General features: G+C 42.0%; 3 protein-coding genes across 3 annotated transcripts; 1 reads left to right on the top strand and 2 right to left on the bottom strand.

Moving 5' to 3' along the window:
* Positions 1 to 12: 12 nt before the first annotated feature.
* tomt (transmembrane O-methyltransferase) lies at positions 13 to 2,193 on the bottom strand. Its single transcript, XM_084019587.1, has 5 exons — positions 2,121 to 2,193; positions 954 to 1,220; positions 684 to 880; positions 470 to 592; positions 13 to 317 (listed from the first exon to the last, which is right to left on the bottom strand). Exons 2-5 carry the CDS (start codon positions 1,213 to 1,215, stop codon positions 120 to 122), a joined length of 780 nt encoding a protein of 259 aa, XP_083875713.1. The 5' UTR covers positions 1,216 to 1,220; positions 2,121 to 2,193; the 3' UTR covers positions 13 to 119.
* A 546-nt stretch (positions 2,194 to 2,739) lies between these two features.
* Positions 2,740 to 5,659, bottom strand: sfrp2l (secreted frizzled-related protein 2 like). Its single transcript, XM_084019094.1, has 3 exons — positions 4,884 to 5,659; positions 4,032 to 4,112; positions 2,740 to 3,849 (listed from the first exon to the last, which is right to left on the bottom strand). Exons 1-3 carry the CDS (start codon positions 5,407 to 5,409, stop codon positions 3,431 to 3,433), a joined length of 1,026 nt encoding a protein of 341 aa, XP_083875220.1. The 5' UTR covers positions 5,410 to 5,659; the 3' UTR covers positions 2,740 to 3,430.
* Positions 5,660 to 8,196: 2,537 nt separating this feature from the next.
* On the top strand, positions 8,197 to 12,573 carry lamtor1 (late endosomal/lysosomal adaptor, MAPK and MTOR activator 1). The gene is made up of 5 exons (XM_084019876.1): positions 8,197 to 8,434; positions 9,295 to 9,440; positions 9,536 to 9,613; positions 10,318 to 10,441; positions 10,766 to 12,573. Exons 1-5 carry the CDS (start codon positions 8,393 to 8,395, stop codon positions 10,856 to 10,858), a joined length of 483 nt encoding a protein of 160 aa, XP_083876002.1. The 5' UTR covers positions 8,197 to 8,392; the 3' UTR covers positions 10,859 to 12,573.
* Positions 12,574 to 13,404: the final 831 nt, after the last annotated feature.

Here is a 13,404-nt window from a genome sequence, read left to right as displayed (position 1 = left end):
CAGATGATTACGTATCTTTTCCATCACACTTTCCTTTTAATAGTTTTAACATGGGGTATATGTCATCATCAGTTCATCCTCTGTCGCTCCAAAAATGGACATCAGCCTGCTAGCGTGGTCTACTTGATTCCCTGGTACACCAGCTCAGCCATCCCGTCTCTAATGCCTTTGCTGTACTCAAGTGTGGCCCGGTGGACTTTCCACTCATACAGGCCGCTCTTACGAATGTGTCTGAGGAACTTCGGCGCCCCGGGGAACAGCACGTTGTCGGCCACGATCATAGAACCTTTGCCCAGCAGACCAGAGCCCTCCAGCATCTGTAACACACACACAGAGGCAGTGTGATGTCACTGAGGGAGTCGACATTGGTAACAGTGGGGAGAAAAAACAGGCTTCTGCAAACTCAAAGGAAATCTTCTTTTTCATAGCTCATATATAAATGTTCTTTCTAATGATTTATTCTCCCCACCTGCAGATCAGGGAGGTAACATTTCTTCCAGTGGTCCATGAAGACGAAATCCAACCTTTCCAAACCATAGTCGGACCGCAGCCGAGGGATCACCTCATCGGATGGATTCACAATGAGCTCCACCTGGAGAACATGACACACGAATGTCTCAAAGGTATAATACTCCCCGTATTCAGTACTGATATTCAGTGTTTACGTGTTTCTGCTCTCTCACCGTGTCATCGTCAAACCCTGCCAGCCGGGTGATTTTCTCAGCGATGGTAGCATTCCTCTGGTCCATCTCGATGCTGTAGAGCCTGGCGCCTAGGGGCAGGGACCGGGCAATCCGCACGGTGCTGTACCCGCAATGGGCACCTAGCTCCAGCACCGTCAGGGGGCTCTGCTCCATCAGCATCCGGTCCAGGATCTTCCCTACGCACCAAACAGCATCATGTAAAACCAAGTTCATAGAAGGATTGTTGAGTCGGTTGAATGACCGCCTCACCTTTTTTAGGCCCAATGTTGCTGATGAACTCCACCTTGCTGCACCAGAGGTCGAAGGCGTCCAGGATGCTGTCGGGGTCTCCGGGGGTGGCATGAGTAAGGACATACTGGTAGGCACGCTCCTCGCGGCTCAGGCCGGTCATACAGTCCTTCCATATCCTGACCAGCACCGCCCGGTAGAACAGCACAAAGTAGTAGCGGCACCTGATAATGATTGTCAGCAGGAGGGGAATGAAGGCCAGAGCGATGGCAGGAGACACCATCCTACCTCGTATGAAGAAAAACACACAAGTAGATTCATAAGATATCTATACTCAGTTATGTAATAAAAATAGATTTATATATTTATACTTCTTGGTACATTTATAATTAACCGTTACATGAATATTGAACCAGCAATTCACTGAAATACTTTTGTGCTTCTGCCTCTCTTCTCTCCACTTTTACATTCATGTTCCCTATAGGCATCGGCTTAATGTAAAAAAAAAAAAGGTAATATGGATAAAGAACCACTGTATCAGTCAACAAATCACCTTATTTTTTGAGTACCACAATATTCTACTCAATATCCATTTTGCCTTCTGATATTGATGTTCGGGTGCTTTTAAAAGCCAAATCCTGCCTCAGACCCACTTAGTAGCTGTGATCCGGTATTGAAGACACAGATGGTGTCATTTGTCATCATCTTATCAATATTTTAAGAAGCAAATTCCTGTGTCTCCACAATTCTTTCTGCGGTATCAAGGATCTGCACCTCGTCTGGTGCTTCTGTAATATTCCATTTGTCAAATGATCAAAGCCATGAAGAAATTAATTAAAACTACTTAAAGATCACTTACAGCTAACAAAGGATCCTTCTAATTAAAGAATGTATGTATCAATGTGGTACATTTGGTTATACTAAATATGGCCATTATACGATCATTATGACACTGAAACAATACTGAGAATTATATTAATTAAATAACCACACATTTTAAGATGAGCTCCGTTTGGAGGTCTTTCATTCTTTCATCCTGTGGTAGAGGTGAGAGAGAGTCGAGTCTCTCTGGATGTTTCTGTTGCCTCCGGTAACCGACAACAGAATAGCAACAGAACAGATGCCATAACAAAGCCTTTGAATCAAAAGTCTCTATTGCTGTCCCTCGCAAACAACAGACATACTCACCTATTTTCTAAAAAGTGTGGCGAAAGCAGAGCAGCAGCGCAGACGATAAAGATGAAAGTGGCACTTCAGCCGCAGAAAGACTGAGTGTGTGTGTGTGTGTGTGTGTGTGTGTGTGTGTGTGTGTGTGTGTGTGTGCAAGAAAAGGTAAAAGACCTGGGGTGTGAATAATGTATGTGTCACGTGCATGACAGTGCACATCCTGTAATTATTTCCAATTAACAGGCTGTTGACAGTAATATAACTAACTCTAAATCTATTAAAGTGCTTTTTGATCAGAGGAACAGGCAGCTTTGTGTCTGTATATTTAGAATAGAAAACATACTGTGGGTAGGAGCGGAGACAGAGAGGCTGTGTGAGACACTGGATATGTCAAGTTAACAGCAACAGGTGTGTGTCTGTGTGGAATCAGATTTCCTTCTTGACTGAGTCCTGATGGGAAAGCGTGCATGAAATAGCATCTAGTGTAACTCAACAAAACTAAAGTACATTTTTTAATTAAAGCTTGTTTGAATAGAAAAAAAGTGTAATTCAATATTTAAAAATGAGACAAGTTAGGAACAAATAAATGTAATAAATTGCAAAAAAAAAATATCCAGAAGAGACAAAGTTCTAAATGATTTATTGTTCAACTCACATCTTCTTTCTTTACTTTCAGTGCTTCTCTCTTGATGCAACTTCCTAACGTGTGATACAATTACTGAACCTTAAGCTGCTGTGAAACATAAATGGGAAATATGAGGCAATTACAAAAAAGATTATAGTGTATGCTTAATGTACACAAAATTATAGAATAGGTAGTATGTGAAAAAAATTATCAGTAAAGTAAGAACGACAATTACACTGCTTCAACCCAAATATGTATTAATAGAAAACGTGCGATGAGATCAGCCTTAACCCTGCAGTCATTACCAAACACACTGACTATATACACAAATGTACACAAAAATACAAAACAAACACACTAATATTACCCCAGTTTAAAATATATCAACCTGTGAGCTTATTGTAGTCGTAACTTATGTTAAAATGATGCTGTATTTTACCTGAATGTTGAATAATACTCAAGTAATCGTTATATAATGATGCGTCTCAATGCTGATTTACTTAATGGGACACATTCTGAGTTAATCAGGAACAATTCATCAAGAAAGTGGCCATGGTATGCAGACATACAGATGGCTATGAACTAATCCGGTTCATTTACATTGTATTTATTCAGCGTTAATTATGTAACGATGTTGCGACACAGTTACGGACTGCATGTGATCACAAAGCAGCGTTGATGGGGCCGGACTGCAGTGGCTCCCCGTCTACAGCTCTGGACAAGAATGTTTGAGGAGAGCTCTGATGAACTTCTTTAGGTCTTTGTCCCCTCTGGTCCACCTCACCAGTCGAGTCAGCACCAGCCTGCCCTCTTCGGCCTGAGCCAGGGCCAGGTACCATCCATTCTGGGCCCCTTTCCCTTCCTTTCCTCCTCCTTTCGCCTGTGTCTTATCCAGCTGTTCCTCCTCTAAACCCCTGTCTTGGTTTGTCTCTGCAGAGTCTAATCCAGGACACGTACAGCTGCCTCCTTCTTGCAGCCACAAAGCGCTGTGGGCCATGGCGCCTCCGATCCCTTCTGCCCTCTCCGCACCTCCTCCTGCCCACCGGAGGATGCGGCTGCGGGCCGTAGGCACCAGCTGACGGTCCCCTCCCACCATCGACACACTGCCCAGACGCATCTTAAACGCTGACACAGAGACGGAGAGAAGTTAACAGGTGCCATTTCAGACGCATTGTAAAACAACCTCTTTGGTTAGCTCATCTGTTATGTGGCCTGCTTTGTGAAAATTGTGTTTTTTTATTTTATGGAGTAATTACAGAGGGTTGTATTGTATTCTGCTCCGTGCTCAAAAGGAAATTTGTTCTCACCATATGGGCTGAGGCAGAAGTTTTCCTGGATGTCAGTTTCTCCTTCGGCAGCCAAACTACAGGCATCACAGATAACACTGCCTGGGGGGGGGAAGAGAGAGAGAGGGGATTAGATGACTGCGGGCGTCTGCAGCGGTGATGTAAAATAAAAAAAAATCATAAAAGGAGGTGATGAGACTGTTGTCTTTCAACTGGAACTCCAGAATCAAGGCATGCAAAACAACTGTAAGATAAGATCTGATTGGATGAAATAAAACTTCATTGATCTCCGGAAGGAACATGTTACAGCAGTACAAGCCGGCCCAAAAGGTAGTTGAACTGTTTTAAATAAAAAACATTTAAAAGAAAGAAATTACTTTAAAAAGCGATACGCCTTACATGATTGACACTATAGCCTTGAACTGCTGAGGCTGATTTATTAAAAAAAAAAAAGTGTATTTAAACAGAAACGCAGAACAAATAAAGTTTGATTGTAATTATTAAAATCTGGCAAACAAATACTTATAATCAAACATAATGGAGACACTTTCCAAACTTGTCTTTAACATGTTGGCATTTTGTTTTTGTGTCAGAAATTATGTGTATTGTGCAGAAATGGACATGCAGTGATAATAGTAGGGCTATAGTGCTGTAGTGCACATGGAGGGAGTGACTTTATGCTACAACAGGGGTAGAATTCTATAGTGCATAGGCCTATAGCTAATAATAGGTATGTAAATAGGCCCACTAAAGGAGTCAGGCCCATAGCCCATATATAAAGGCTATTAATGTAAACATGGAGGCTACTTTACTCAGACAGTGTGTTTTTTTTAAAGGGTAGGACCTACAGGTTAAACGGACCCGTCCACTGACCTTTCAACGCCTCCTCGTGCCTGACCTCCTCCGCCGTCCGCCCCTCCTGCTCTCCGGTTGCCGGGATACAGAGCTCGGTCCCGCGCGGGAACCGGGTGCAGTTGAACATCTCCGGCCAGGGGAACCCGAACGCGCTCATCACGGGCACGCAGCCGTCCCGCACGACCTCGCACAGGCCCCTGCAGGGGCTGACGGGCCCGCCGAGCTCCGGCAGACACACCGGGGCGAACAGCGAGCACAGGAACTTCTTGGTGTCCCGGTGGCACAGCTTGGAGATGAGGGGCAGCCAGGCCGCCGACTGCTGCTGGGCCTCCCGCAGCGTGTCGTGGCCGAGCAAGTTGGGGATCCGCATGTGCCTGTAGCCGATCCCGTGGCACAGCGACAGGGTGCTCGGGATGGGTTTGCACACCGAGCGGACCGAGGAGCTGAAGGCGAGCGACGGCGGGCCGAGCTGGGCAGCGGCCGAGCTGTCTGCCGCTCGAGAAGCTCCGAGCAGCAACACGAAGACGAGCGCGGAGGCGAACATCGTGGACGGAAGCGAAGTCTGCGAATGTGCTGCTCCGTCTGCCTGGACTTGACCGGCGTGTAGGTGTAAACAAAAGAGGTGTGGAGGAGACGGGGGTTAATGAGAGGGCAGGCGCCTCCCAGTCATCATCATCCCACCCATCACACTGGTGCCTGCCTCCACGATCAACGCTGTCTGCTCGCTCCTTCACTTTGGGCCGTTGGGGTTGTACAATTCAAACTTTGAGGTACACAACATAAAAAGTAAAGCGATGCAGTGAGCCAGTGAAAAGCAATGTTTTCAAAGGTCAGCCAAAATTCCACATACTTTCAAATACACACACATGTTGCTCATTAGTTGTTATTTTTGCTTTTGCAAAATTGAGGAAATGAACATGAGTTTGGCTACTGAGGATTACATGAAACGTTGCAGTGTGGAATCAAAATAAAGGTATCGTTAATGTTTTAGTTTGTAAAATGTAAGCTTAGTTGTGAATAAGACTACAGGCTGAGCTCATTGTGACCCTTTTGTTGTTGTTTATATTTCCTTTGCTTTTCATACGCAGGTCTATTTGTTTTTACACAGTATTTAAAGCCATTTTACATCAAACAAATATTTAAGATGATCTTTTCTCTCTTTTGGGCACACAAGGTAATGGCAGCAAAAATGTAAACACTTTCTAGCCATTGGATTCAGCTCAATCTTTAACAAGGCAGAGACATTTCTAGAATATAGTACAGTTTCCTATAAAAATGTGTTGGAATTAATACAGAAACGTTTAATCTTTTTCTGAAAGGAGTGGGAATAGAAAGCCTTTTTTGTGTGAATGAAGAGCATTGAAAAACATTTCCGTTCGTATTGTGAAATTAGTCATAAAAACGGTTGTGTGTTGGAGAAATACTGTGTGAGGTCCTCTGTCATCATACTGTGCCAGAGGGTGTGAGAGACCCTTTCATCTTTTTCCAGGGAGACTGCCACATGTGTAGCAACATGTCGTTTCCTGTTCCCTTCTGCTGTTGTTTGATTTGGTTCAGTAACCTGTTATTAATTTAGACCACTCAAACATGATAAAACGTTTGCAGTGTTTGTTTTTCACAAAATGTTCTACCATTTCTCTTTTCTTCTTTTATAGAACATAGAGAGAAAACACTGCTAGAGCCGATGAAATTGTCGCTTTACTCGATACAGAGCATTAAAACGGCAAATCATACGTAAAACTGTGTCTTTCCAGAGTAAGGAATGTATTTTGTTTATTTCAAGATCATAAAATAAATATCCATCCATCCATTGTCTACCGCTTATCCTGCATTCAGGGTCGCGGGGGGCTGGAGCCGATCCCTAAAATAAATATTGATATTGATATTCAACCTGGGACTTTTTGTTATCCCCCCCCAAAAAAATCTACATTGTAAATTCAAGTAATCAAAAATATTGACTAAAAAGCCTGAAGCTTAAGCTTATTATACATCTCCTTGTTAGCATATTCTCCCACCCTTTTACTGAGGCTATAACAACACACAAACAAAGTTCCAAGTACACAATCATAGGCAAGGCAAGGCAAGTTTATTTACACAAACAAAAGCAGAAATACAGTATGTGATAATAAGTAAAAGAAAGCCGCTACTCAGACACAGGCATACATCAATCATACTCACATACATACATCAATCTTTTCTGCAAGCAAACAAACAAACAAAACAAAAGAAAAGTGTAAACACAACAACAATAAATAAAAGTAAAAAGGATAAAATGATAAAACCAAGCACGCCTACTGCCTGTGTAAGATAAGAGTAAAAGGATAAAATGATAAGACCCGTTAGAGGAAGGCATCTGAGAACAGCTTGGTCTTTAGTCTAGATTTGAAACTAGGAATTATTGGAGCATTTTTGATGTCTAGTTGGTTCCAGAGTTGAACTGCATCAGCTGAGAGCTGCTTCACCCTGTTTAGTTTGGACGGTGGGTTTTACTAATAGGTGTTTCTGCTGTGATCTGGTAAATCTGACTGGTAGATACGGCTGAAACATTTCAGATAGATACTTAAGCCCCATCCCATTAAGTGATTTGTAGACAAGCAGTAGCGCTTTAAAGTCAATCCTGTAGGGAGCCATGTAAGGATTTCAGTATGGGGGTCAGTTCTTTTTGTTTTTGACAGAAACCCCCTTAGTTTTGCAATATTTTTTAGGTGGAAGAACGCTGATTTAGTGATTGCTTTCATGTGGCTGTTGAAATTACGATCACTGTCTATGAGTACGAGTAAGATTTTTAACAATATCTTTTGTTAGCTTTAAGGCCATTTGTTCGGTTTTGTCTTTGTTTAGCTGGAGAAAATTCTGAGACATCCAGAGGTTACTTTGTACAATGACAGAGAGTTTCGAGGGGCCCCGTAATACTCATTTTATACAGGCATACAATTTACCACCTTTTTTATTTGCAATTTAAGCTAGTCATTCTTATTTCTTTATCAAAACCAATCCACAAGTTAACCTCTTTTACATATATACATCTATTATTTATATTGGTCCTTCCTTTAAAAAAAAATACAGTTATATTCATACAGGCTCACTCTAAGTTTGAACAGCCTCTGAATACAAGTAAATTATTTCTTATCTGTCCAGTTTAATTGAGTATAAGTATAGGTTTGCCCCACTGCTCCTCTCGTTTTATTAATTTTGTTTTATTTGTATTATTATATATACATCTATATTTATTTTTACATAACCACGTTTGAAATGTCCCCCGTCACGTGACGAAGGCCGCGGCTGCTTCTTCTCATATACCGGAAATGGTCGGTGTGTATTGTTGCGCCGGAACTTCTGTCATGTGATAGCTCGACCGAGAAGCTGCTGTTGACAGTAGCTTCCTACTTTTCGTTGGAGCTGAAGTAAAAACAACCAAGCGGGAGTAACGATTTTTTTTTAATGTGTGTTGGTGACGGTGAATACGGGCGGTTTGTGACGGAGAGCAGGGAACCGGGGTTGTGTAGCTTCGCCCCTCGGACGCTGACATGGGTTGCTGTTACAGCAGCGAGAACGAGACCACAGAGCAGGTAGTTAGCTGCTAGCCGGCTAAAGCTGTCCCCATACGTACATGTGTATTATTGAGAAACAAAGTACGTTATAAGAGTTTAGTTATCACTGTTTCATACTTGAAATGCATTTCAGTAATGTGTGACTGAGTTTCAACGGGGTCGTTGTTTATTATTATTGTTAAATAGTAAAGTGATATGCACCTGAAAAACAGCTTTAGCTTGCTACTCATAATAGCCTACGGGGAAGGCCTGGACCAAGGCAGGCTGTGAAGTTGGCACATACATTGAAAAAAATAAAATAATAAATAACGATTATATCTAAGACGAGCTGGACGGATCTCAACTCGAAGCAAAACGTGCATATACCAACTTATTTACAGTCACTTTCGAGATTAGCAGGACATTGTGTCTTAGCTAGTTATGTTTTGCGTTTATCTTGAAGCCTTATTGTTCTAAAGCAATCTGTAAATAACTAAAAATCAATTGTAACGTAAACAGGCCCGCCGACAACAGAACCGATCGATGTTCTGGACACACAGTCTCGACGTGTTTTTATGTCATGTGACACCAGCTATTTTTAGTTTGCGGAAACTTCTGCCTTGATGCAGAATGTCTTCCCTCATATGCAGTTAATCTTATCTTGATAGTAGCACAAGGATTACAGTACAAACGCATATCTAACCATTCTGTCTGTGTTGTACCCAAATAATGTGTGATCGTCTGAAAATGTGATTTATAAGATAAGCCCATTCAAGTTAGTCCCATTTTATGATCATTTTTATGTATCCAATGGATAAACCACTTGTGTGCGACACAACTGTCACATAATTCGTGGAAATGTCTTCATCACTTATCCTATTCTACTCGACTCATTGTAGGACCCTGATGAACGTAAGCCCCTGATCCCCCACCGGGACCCTGTCAGCAAGCCCCCAAATGGGGCCGACTGGAGCACGCCCAGTGTCCCTTCAGCGAGGACAGATGAACAGGCCCTCCTTACATCCATCCTCACCAAGACGGCACAGTATGACATGCAATCGTATACGAGCCAAATTCAGCGCACGTTTCCATATAATAAAGCAGTAATTGATTATTAATGAATTTGATCCGCTCTCTCAGGAACATCATTGATGTCTCGGCAGCAGACTCCGTCATGATGGAGCAGCATGAGTACATGGACAAAGCTCGGCAATACAGGTATGTCAGTGAGCAGTTGCTTAATATGTTGTGGAAGGCTTTTGCTCTTCTGTTTTCTGTTTGGTTTTCTGTGTACGGATATGGGAAAGTCTCTATTGCAGTCATTGGAAAGATGGTTATCATTATCCTCCTGAGTTGTACATGTCGGTTGCCTATTAACAATAAAGATAGCATGGGTATTTGAGTTGTTAGACCATATAAGGATGAGCTTCTTAGCTTATAAGATGTTGAGCTTACTTTTGTGAGTTGTTTATACTGTATGGAGCTTTTCATTGTCTGGTTGTTCTGTGTCTCACTGATTTAAAGCTTCTGAGAAAGAGATTTTCAGGTGACTTTAATACTATTAAAAAGAGAACCAGCTTGTATATCCAAAGGCGTGTACTGGTTGAATGTGGTAAGAATGAAACTCAACAATGTTGAGAAATTCAAACGACTCAAGAAGGTGATGTGGGGGGAAGTGATTCAAGACAGAAAATTCCAACAGCAGTTTGCTCACACTTTATATTCGGCTGGATACAATGACACCTAGTGGCTAGATTCCTAAAAACAGCAGCTTTATTAAATTACAGACGCAGAGATTAAACTGCAGGTTCTCTGGACACAGCAATCAGGTTTAACAATCAAGGTGTTTTAAACTTAAACTCCAAACTGTAGCTTTGCTAATGATAGGCGAACAGCCCCGGTAACCTTGTGTTTTGTTTCAGCACAAAGTTGGCTGTATTGAGTAACAGTCTGCCCCAGAAGAAAGCCCTCGCTCTCCCCTCCCTCACCAGCCAGCCCCACCAAGTGCTTGCAAGTGACCTGGTGCCATACTCGGATGTTCAGCAGGTAATCATACACTAGCACACATTGAAGATATGCTGGCATGTGCTTCCAGCACCCAGATTAATTCTTGTCATGTGATATCTTTGTTGGCTTCATTTATCATCAGAGAGCTACAGAGACGGCATGCAACGTGTAAAGTCGTGTGGGGGTGTGACTTAATATGTGGCTGAAAATAGATCTCTATCTTAAGCTTTTCAGTTGTTGCCCTTTTCGTCCACTTAAAAAAACCCTTCTGTTTCTATACATGGTAGACTTAGTCTCAGTGGAAATTGGGAAATGTTATATATTTTGTACACTCCACATAAAACCCTTTCTTTATCTTTGCAGGTGTCCAAGATAGCAGCTTACGCTTACAGTGCAATCTCTCAAATCAAAGTGGATGCGAAAGAAGAACTGGTAGTCCAGTTTGCCATTCCTTGACTCCGCGACCTTGGCCCGCATATTGTTCCTCCCATCCCGCTCTTTCTGTGTCACTTCTGCATCCTCACCCTCCAGCCGAACCTTTATTAAAAGCATCTTGGTCCTTCTGCTTCTTAGCTATGCCTCCACCTGCTATAAAGACAGAGACAATGTAGGAGTGTACCCTATGGCTGTCCTTTAGTGTACTTAATCATGGGTCAGTGACAAATTGTCAGCATGGGCAATGGAAGATGTACCGTAGAAGCGCAACTACAAGGCCTCCTCTGAACGTGGATCACAGACTTTGTCAGAACCAAGTGGAAAAATCATCATTCATCCTTCTTGTTGATCACTAACTGTTTCAGGGCCATCTTGGTGTCTGCATTTAGGCTCTTAGGCTATTCCGGCTAGCAAGGGTAGCTCCACACCCCTGACTTGTTGTAAAGGTATGGAAGAATGACAGTGTATTCACCTGACAGAGCTGTATGATTTTTGGGGCAATGCATTGACCATTTTATACATTCTTCTCTGGAACAGGAGAAATTGGGAATCTCTGTGGCATGGAAGAATTAAAATCATCACAGTGCAATAGGTGCACATGAAATATTTTAGTATTTTAACATTTTACCAGGACAAAAGAAACATGTCTTTAACGCTGTCCTGATGTCCTGGTAGGCAGGGGGGCGATGTAGAAAATGGAGCCAGAAAAATGCAAATACGTGTTTCAGATGTCATTATATTTTGAAGGTTGTAATACCATATTCCCGATCTGTGCTGGTGACAGTTAGGTACCAAACATCCAAAAGTAATCTGGTGTGACACTGCAACCTAAACATGAACCAGTAAACCAACTTGACATCTAAATCGTGAGTGACCCGACAGTGGCCGGTGGATGAAGAACAAACACAAGCAGGGGGTGCTGGGTGGGCCTAATGTCACAGGCAAGGGGGGGATGGAGCATTCTTGGGGTACAAGTTCTCAAGTTTACAGATGGTAATATGTTTTCAGCAGTTTTCTAGTGCAAATTAGAAGCTGTCAAACTCTTGAAATCTAATCCTGGAACTTCACATATTTAATAGCAGTGGCATACAGAGATGAAGGGGGTTGGCGCGTAGAGGGTGCAGGGACAGATATCATGTATTTGTGCCGCATTTGTACAGAATTTTCTGATTGAATATAAAAACAGATGATTAATTGAATGCAGTTCCTCTTTTTGTAGAGAGTTCATTGGTCAGGATTGGCCCAGATCTTGTGGTGATAAATGTTAAACACAAGAACACTTTCAAAGCCTGCGGTTGTTGGCGTCTAAACAAAGCTTTTTTCGCTGCAGATTGTAACCCGATTGAGTTGTTCATATTAATCAGAAACTAACCATTGTAGCGGGAGAGCGCTAAGAATCCATGTACCACAGCAGATAAAATGATCCGAGACCTTTTTGTGATTATTTATTTGTGTTTTTAAAATGTTTATTTGCTCTTCAGAGGAGAGCTTGCTCGGTGCAGGAGCACATTGGTCTGGAGTCTCTAAAGGGATGATCTGCGAGGCTGTGATTATTTCATCCACGCAACTGATTTGAGCTTTTCGCAATGGGTTCTTGGAATTTTGTTTCTGTTTTGTTTGTTACTCAAATGTGTTCTACTACCTGAAATATGTTTGTTATATCTTAGGCTAGTACCAAAAAGTTTTAAGATTATTTTTTGTTGGTTTAATTAATTCATTAAAGATTTTCAACATAAGCGCTCGTCTTTTATTAAATACATCTTCACATCCACATGCTCATATCTGTGTAGTTTCTTCAGTCATTTAAATAAATAACTGGTGCATCACTTTGTTGTAAAATAACAATCCAGACCAGTTTACAAATATTGTTTGCATCAATATTAGATCATTTACAGGCTTTTACAGCATATCGGAACCAAAATCTCAAGTGACATTTGCCTGCCCATCACTTTATATGAAGTGAGTGTTGTTGACCTCTCTTTTCTCCAATAATAATTCATTTCTGCAGATAAAAATACATGAAACCAACATTAAATACAGTGCTGATTTCACCACTGACATACAGAGAAACATGAAGTATTGTTGATGTGGAGCGCAGAACATGAAACACGTAAAAATACAGTTTTGAACACACCACACTGGAGCTGGGTCTGCGTCACTGGAGAGTCTCTTTGCTGCTTCTGCTGCGGTTGTTGCTCTGACGCCAAATCCCTGCCATGACTCGCTCCTGACGCGTTACAGCACTGAAGTCCATCGTCTTTAATCGAGGCAGAGCAGAAATCACACGATTCCTAAATGCACAAAAACACAGAATCATGCATGTAAATGTCCCCGCTGATGATCTTATCTTATGTGCAATAAAAAGTTCAGATACATTTTGTACCTGAAAGTCGACATCTCCACATTACTGCTACACATATACTACAAATCGTGATACAATTCAATCAAAAAGCTGCATTGGAGCATGAGAAACTAATTCATTGGAACAGACTTTTTGAGCAGCAGCCCGTCTGTGTGAGTGCGGGTGAGTTCATGACCAAGGTTGCTATGCAGACTAGGTTATATTC

Source organism: Eutrigla gurnardus (assembly GCF_963514095.1).
Source record: "Eutrigla gurnardus genome assembly, chromosome: 10".
NCBI lineage: Eukaryota > Metazoa > Chordata > Actinopteri > Perciformes > Triglidae > Eutrigla > Eutrigla gurnardus.
Note: the sequence above shows the minus strand (reverse complement) of the source record. Positions and strands in the feature narration are given on the sequence as shown.

Excerpts from the sequence above, each read along its gene's own strand:
- tomt (XM_084019587.1), bottom strand. The coding sequence starts at position 1,215 with ATGGTGTCTCCTGCCATCGCTCTGGCCTTCATTCCCCTCCTGCTGACA. Across the intron at positions 881-953 it reads CAACATTGGGCCTAAAAAAG|GGAAGATCCTGGACCGGATG; the intron begins GTGAGGCGGTCA and ends TTTGGTGCGTAG. Across the intron at positions 318-469 it reads GTTACCTCCCTGATCTGCAG|ATGCTGGAGGGCTCTGGTCT; the intron begins GTGGGGAGAATA and ends TGTGTGTTACAG.
- sfrp2l (XM_084019094.1), bottom strand. The coding sequence starts at position 5,409 with ATGTTCGCCTCCGCGCTCGTCTTCGTGTTGCTGCTCGGAGCTTCTCGA. Across the intron at positions 4,113-4,883 it reads GCACGAGGAGGCGTTGAAAG|GCAGTGTTATCTGTGATGCC; the intron begins GTCAGTGGACGG and ends TCCCCCCCCCAG. Across the intron at positions 3,850-4,031 it reads CTTCTGCCTCAGCCCATATG|CGTTTAAGATGCGTCTGGGC; the intron begins GTGAGAACAAAT and ends TCTCTGTGTCAG.
- lamtor1 (XM_084019876.1), top strand. The coding sequence starts at position 8,393 with ATGGGTTGCTGTTACAGCAGCGAGAACGAGACCACAGAGCAG. Across the intron at positions 9,441-9,535 it reads ATCCTCACCAAGACGGCACA|GAACATCATTGATGTCTCGG; the intron begins GTATGACATGCA and ends CCGCTCTCTCAG. Across the intron at positions 9,614-10,317 it reads GACAAAGCTCGGCAATACAG|CACAAAGTTGGCTGTATTGA; the intron begins GTATGTCAGTGA and ends GTTTTGTTTCAG.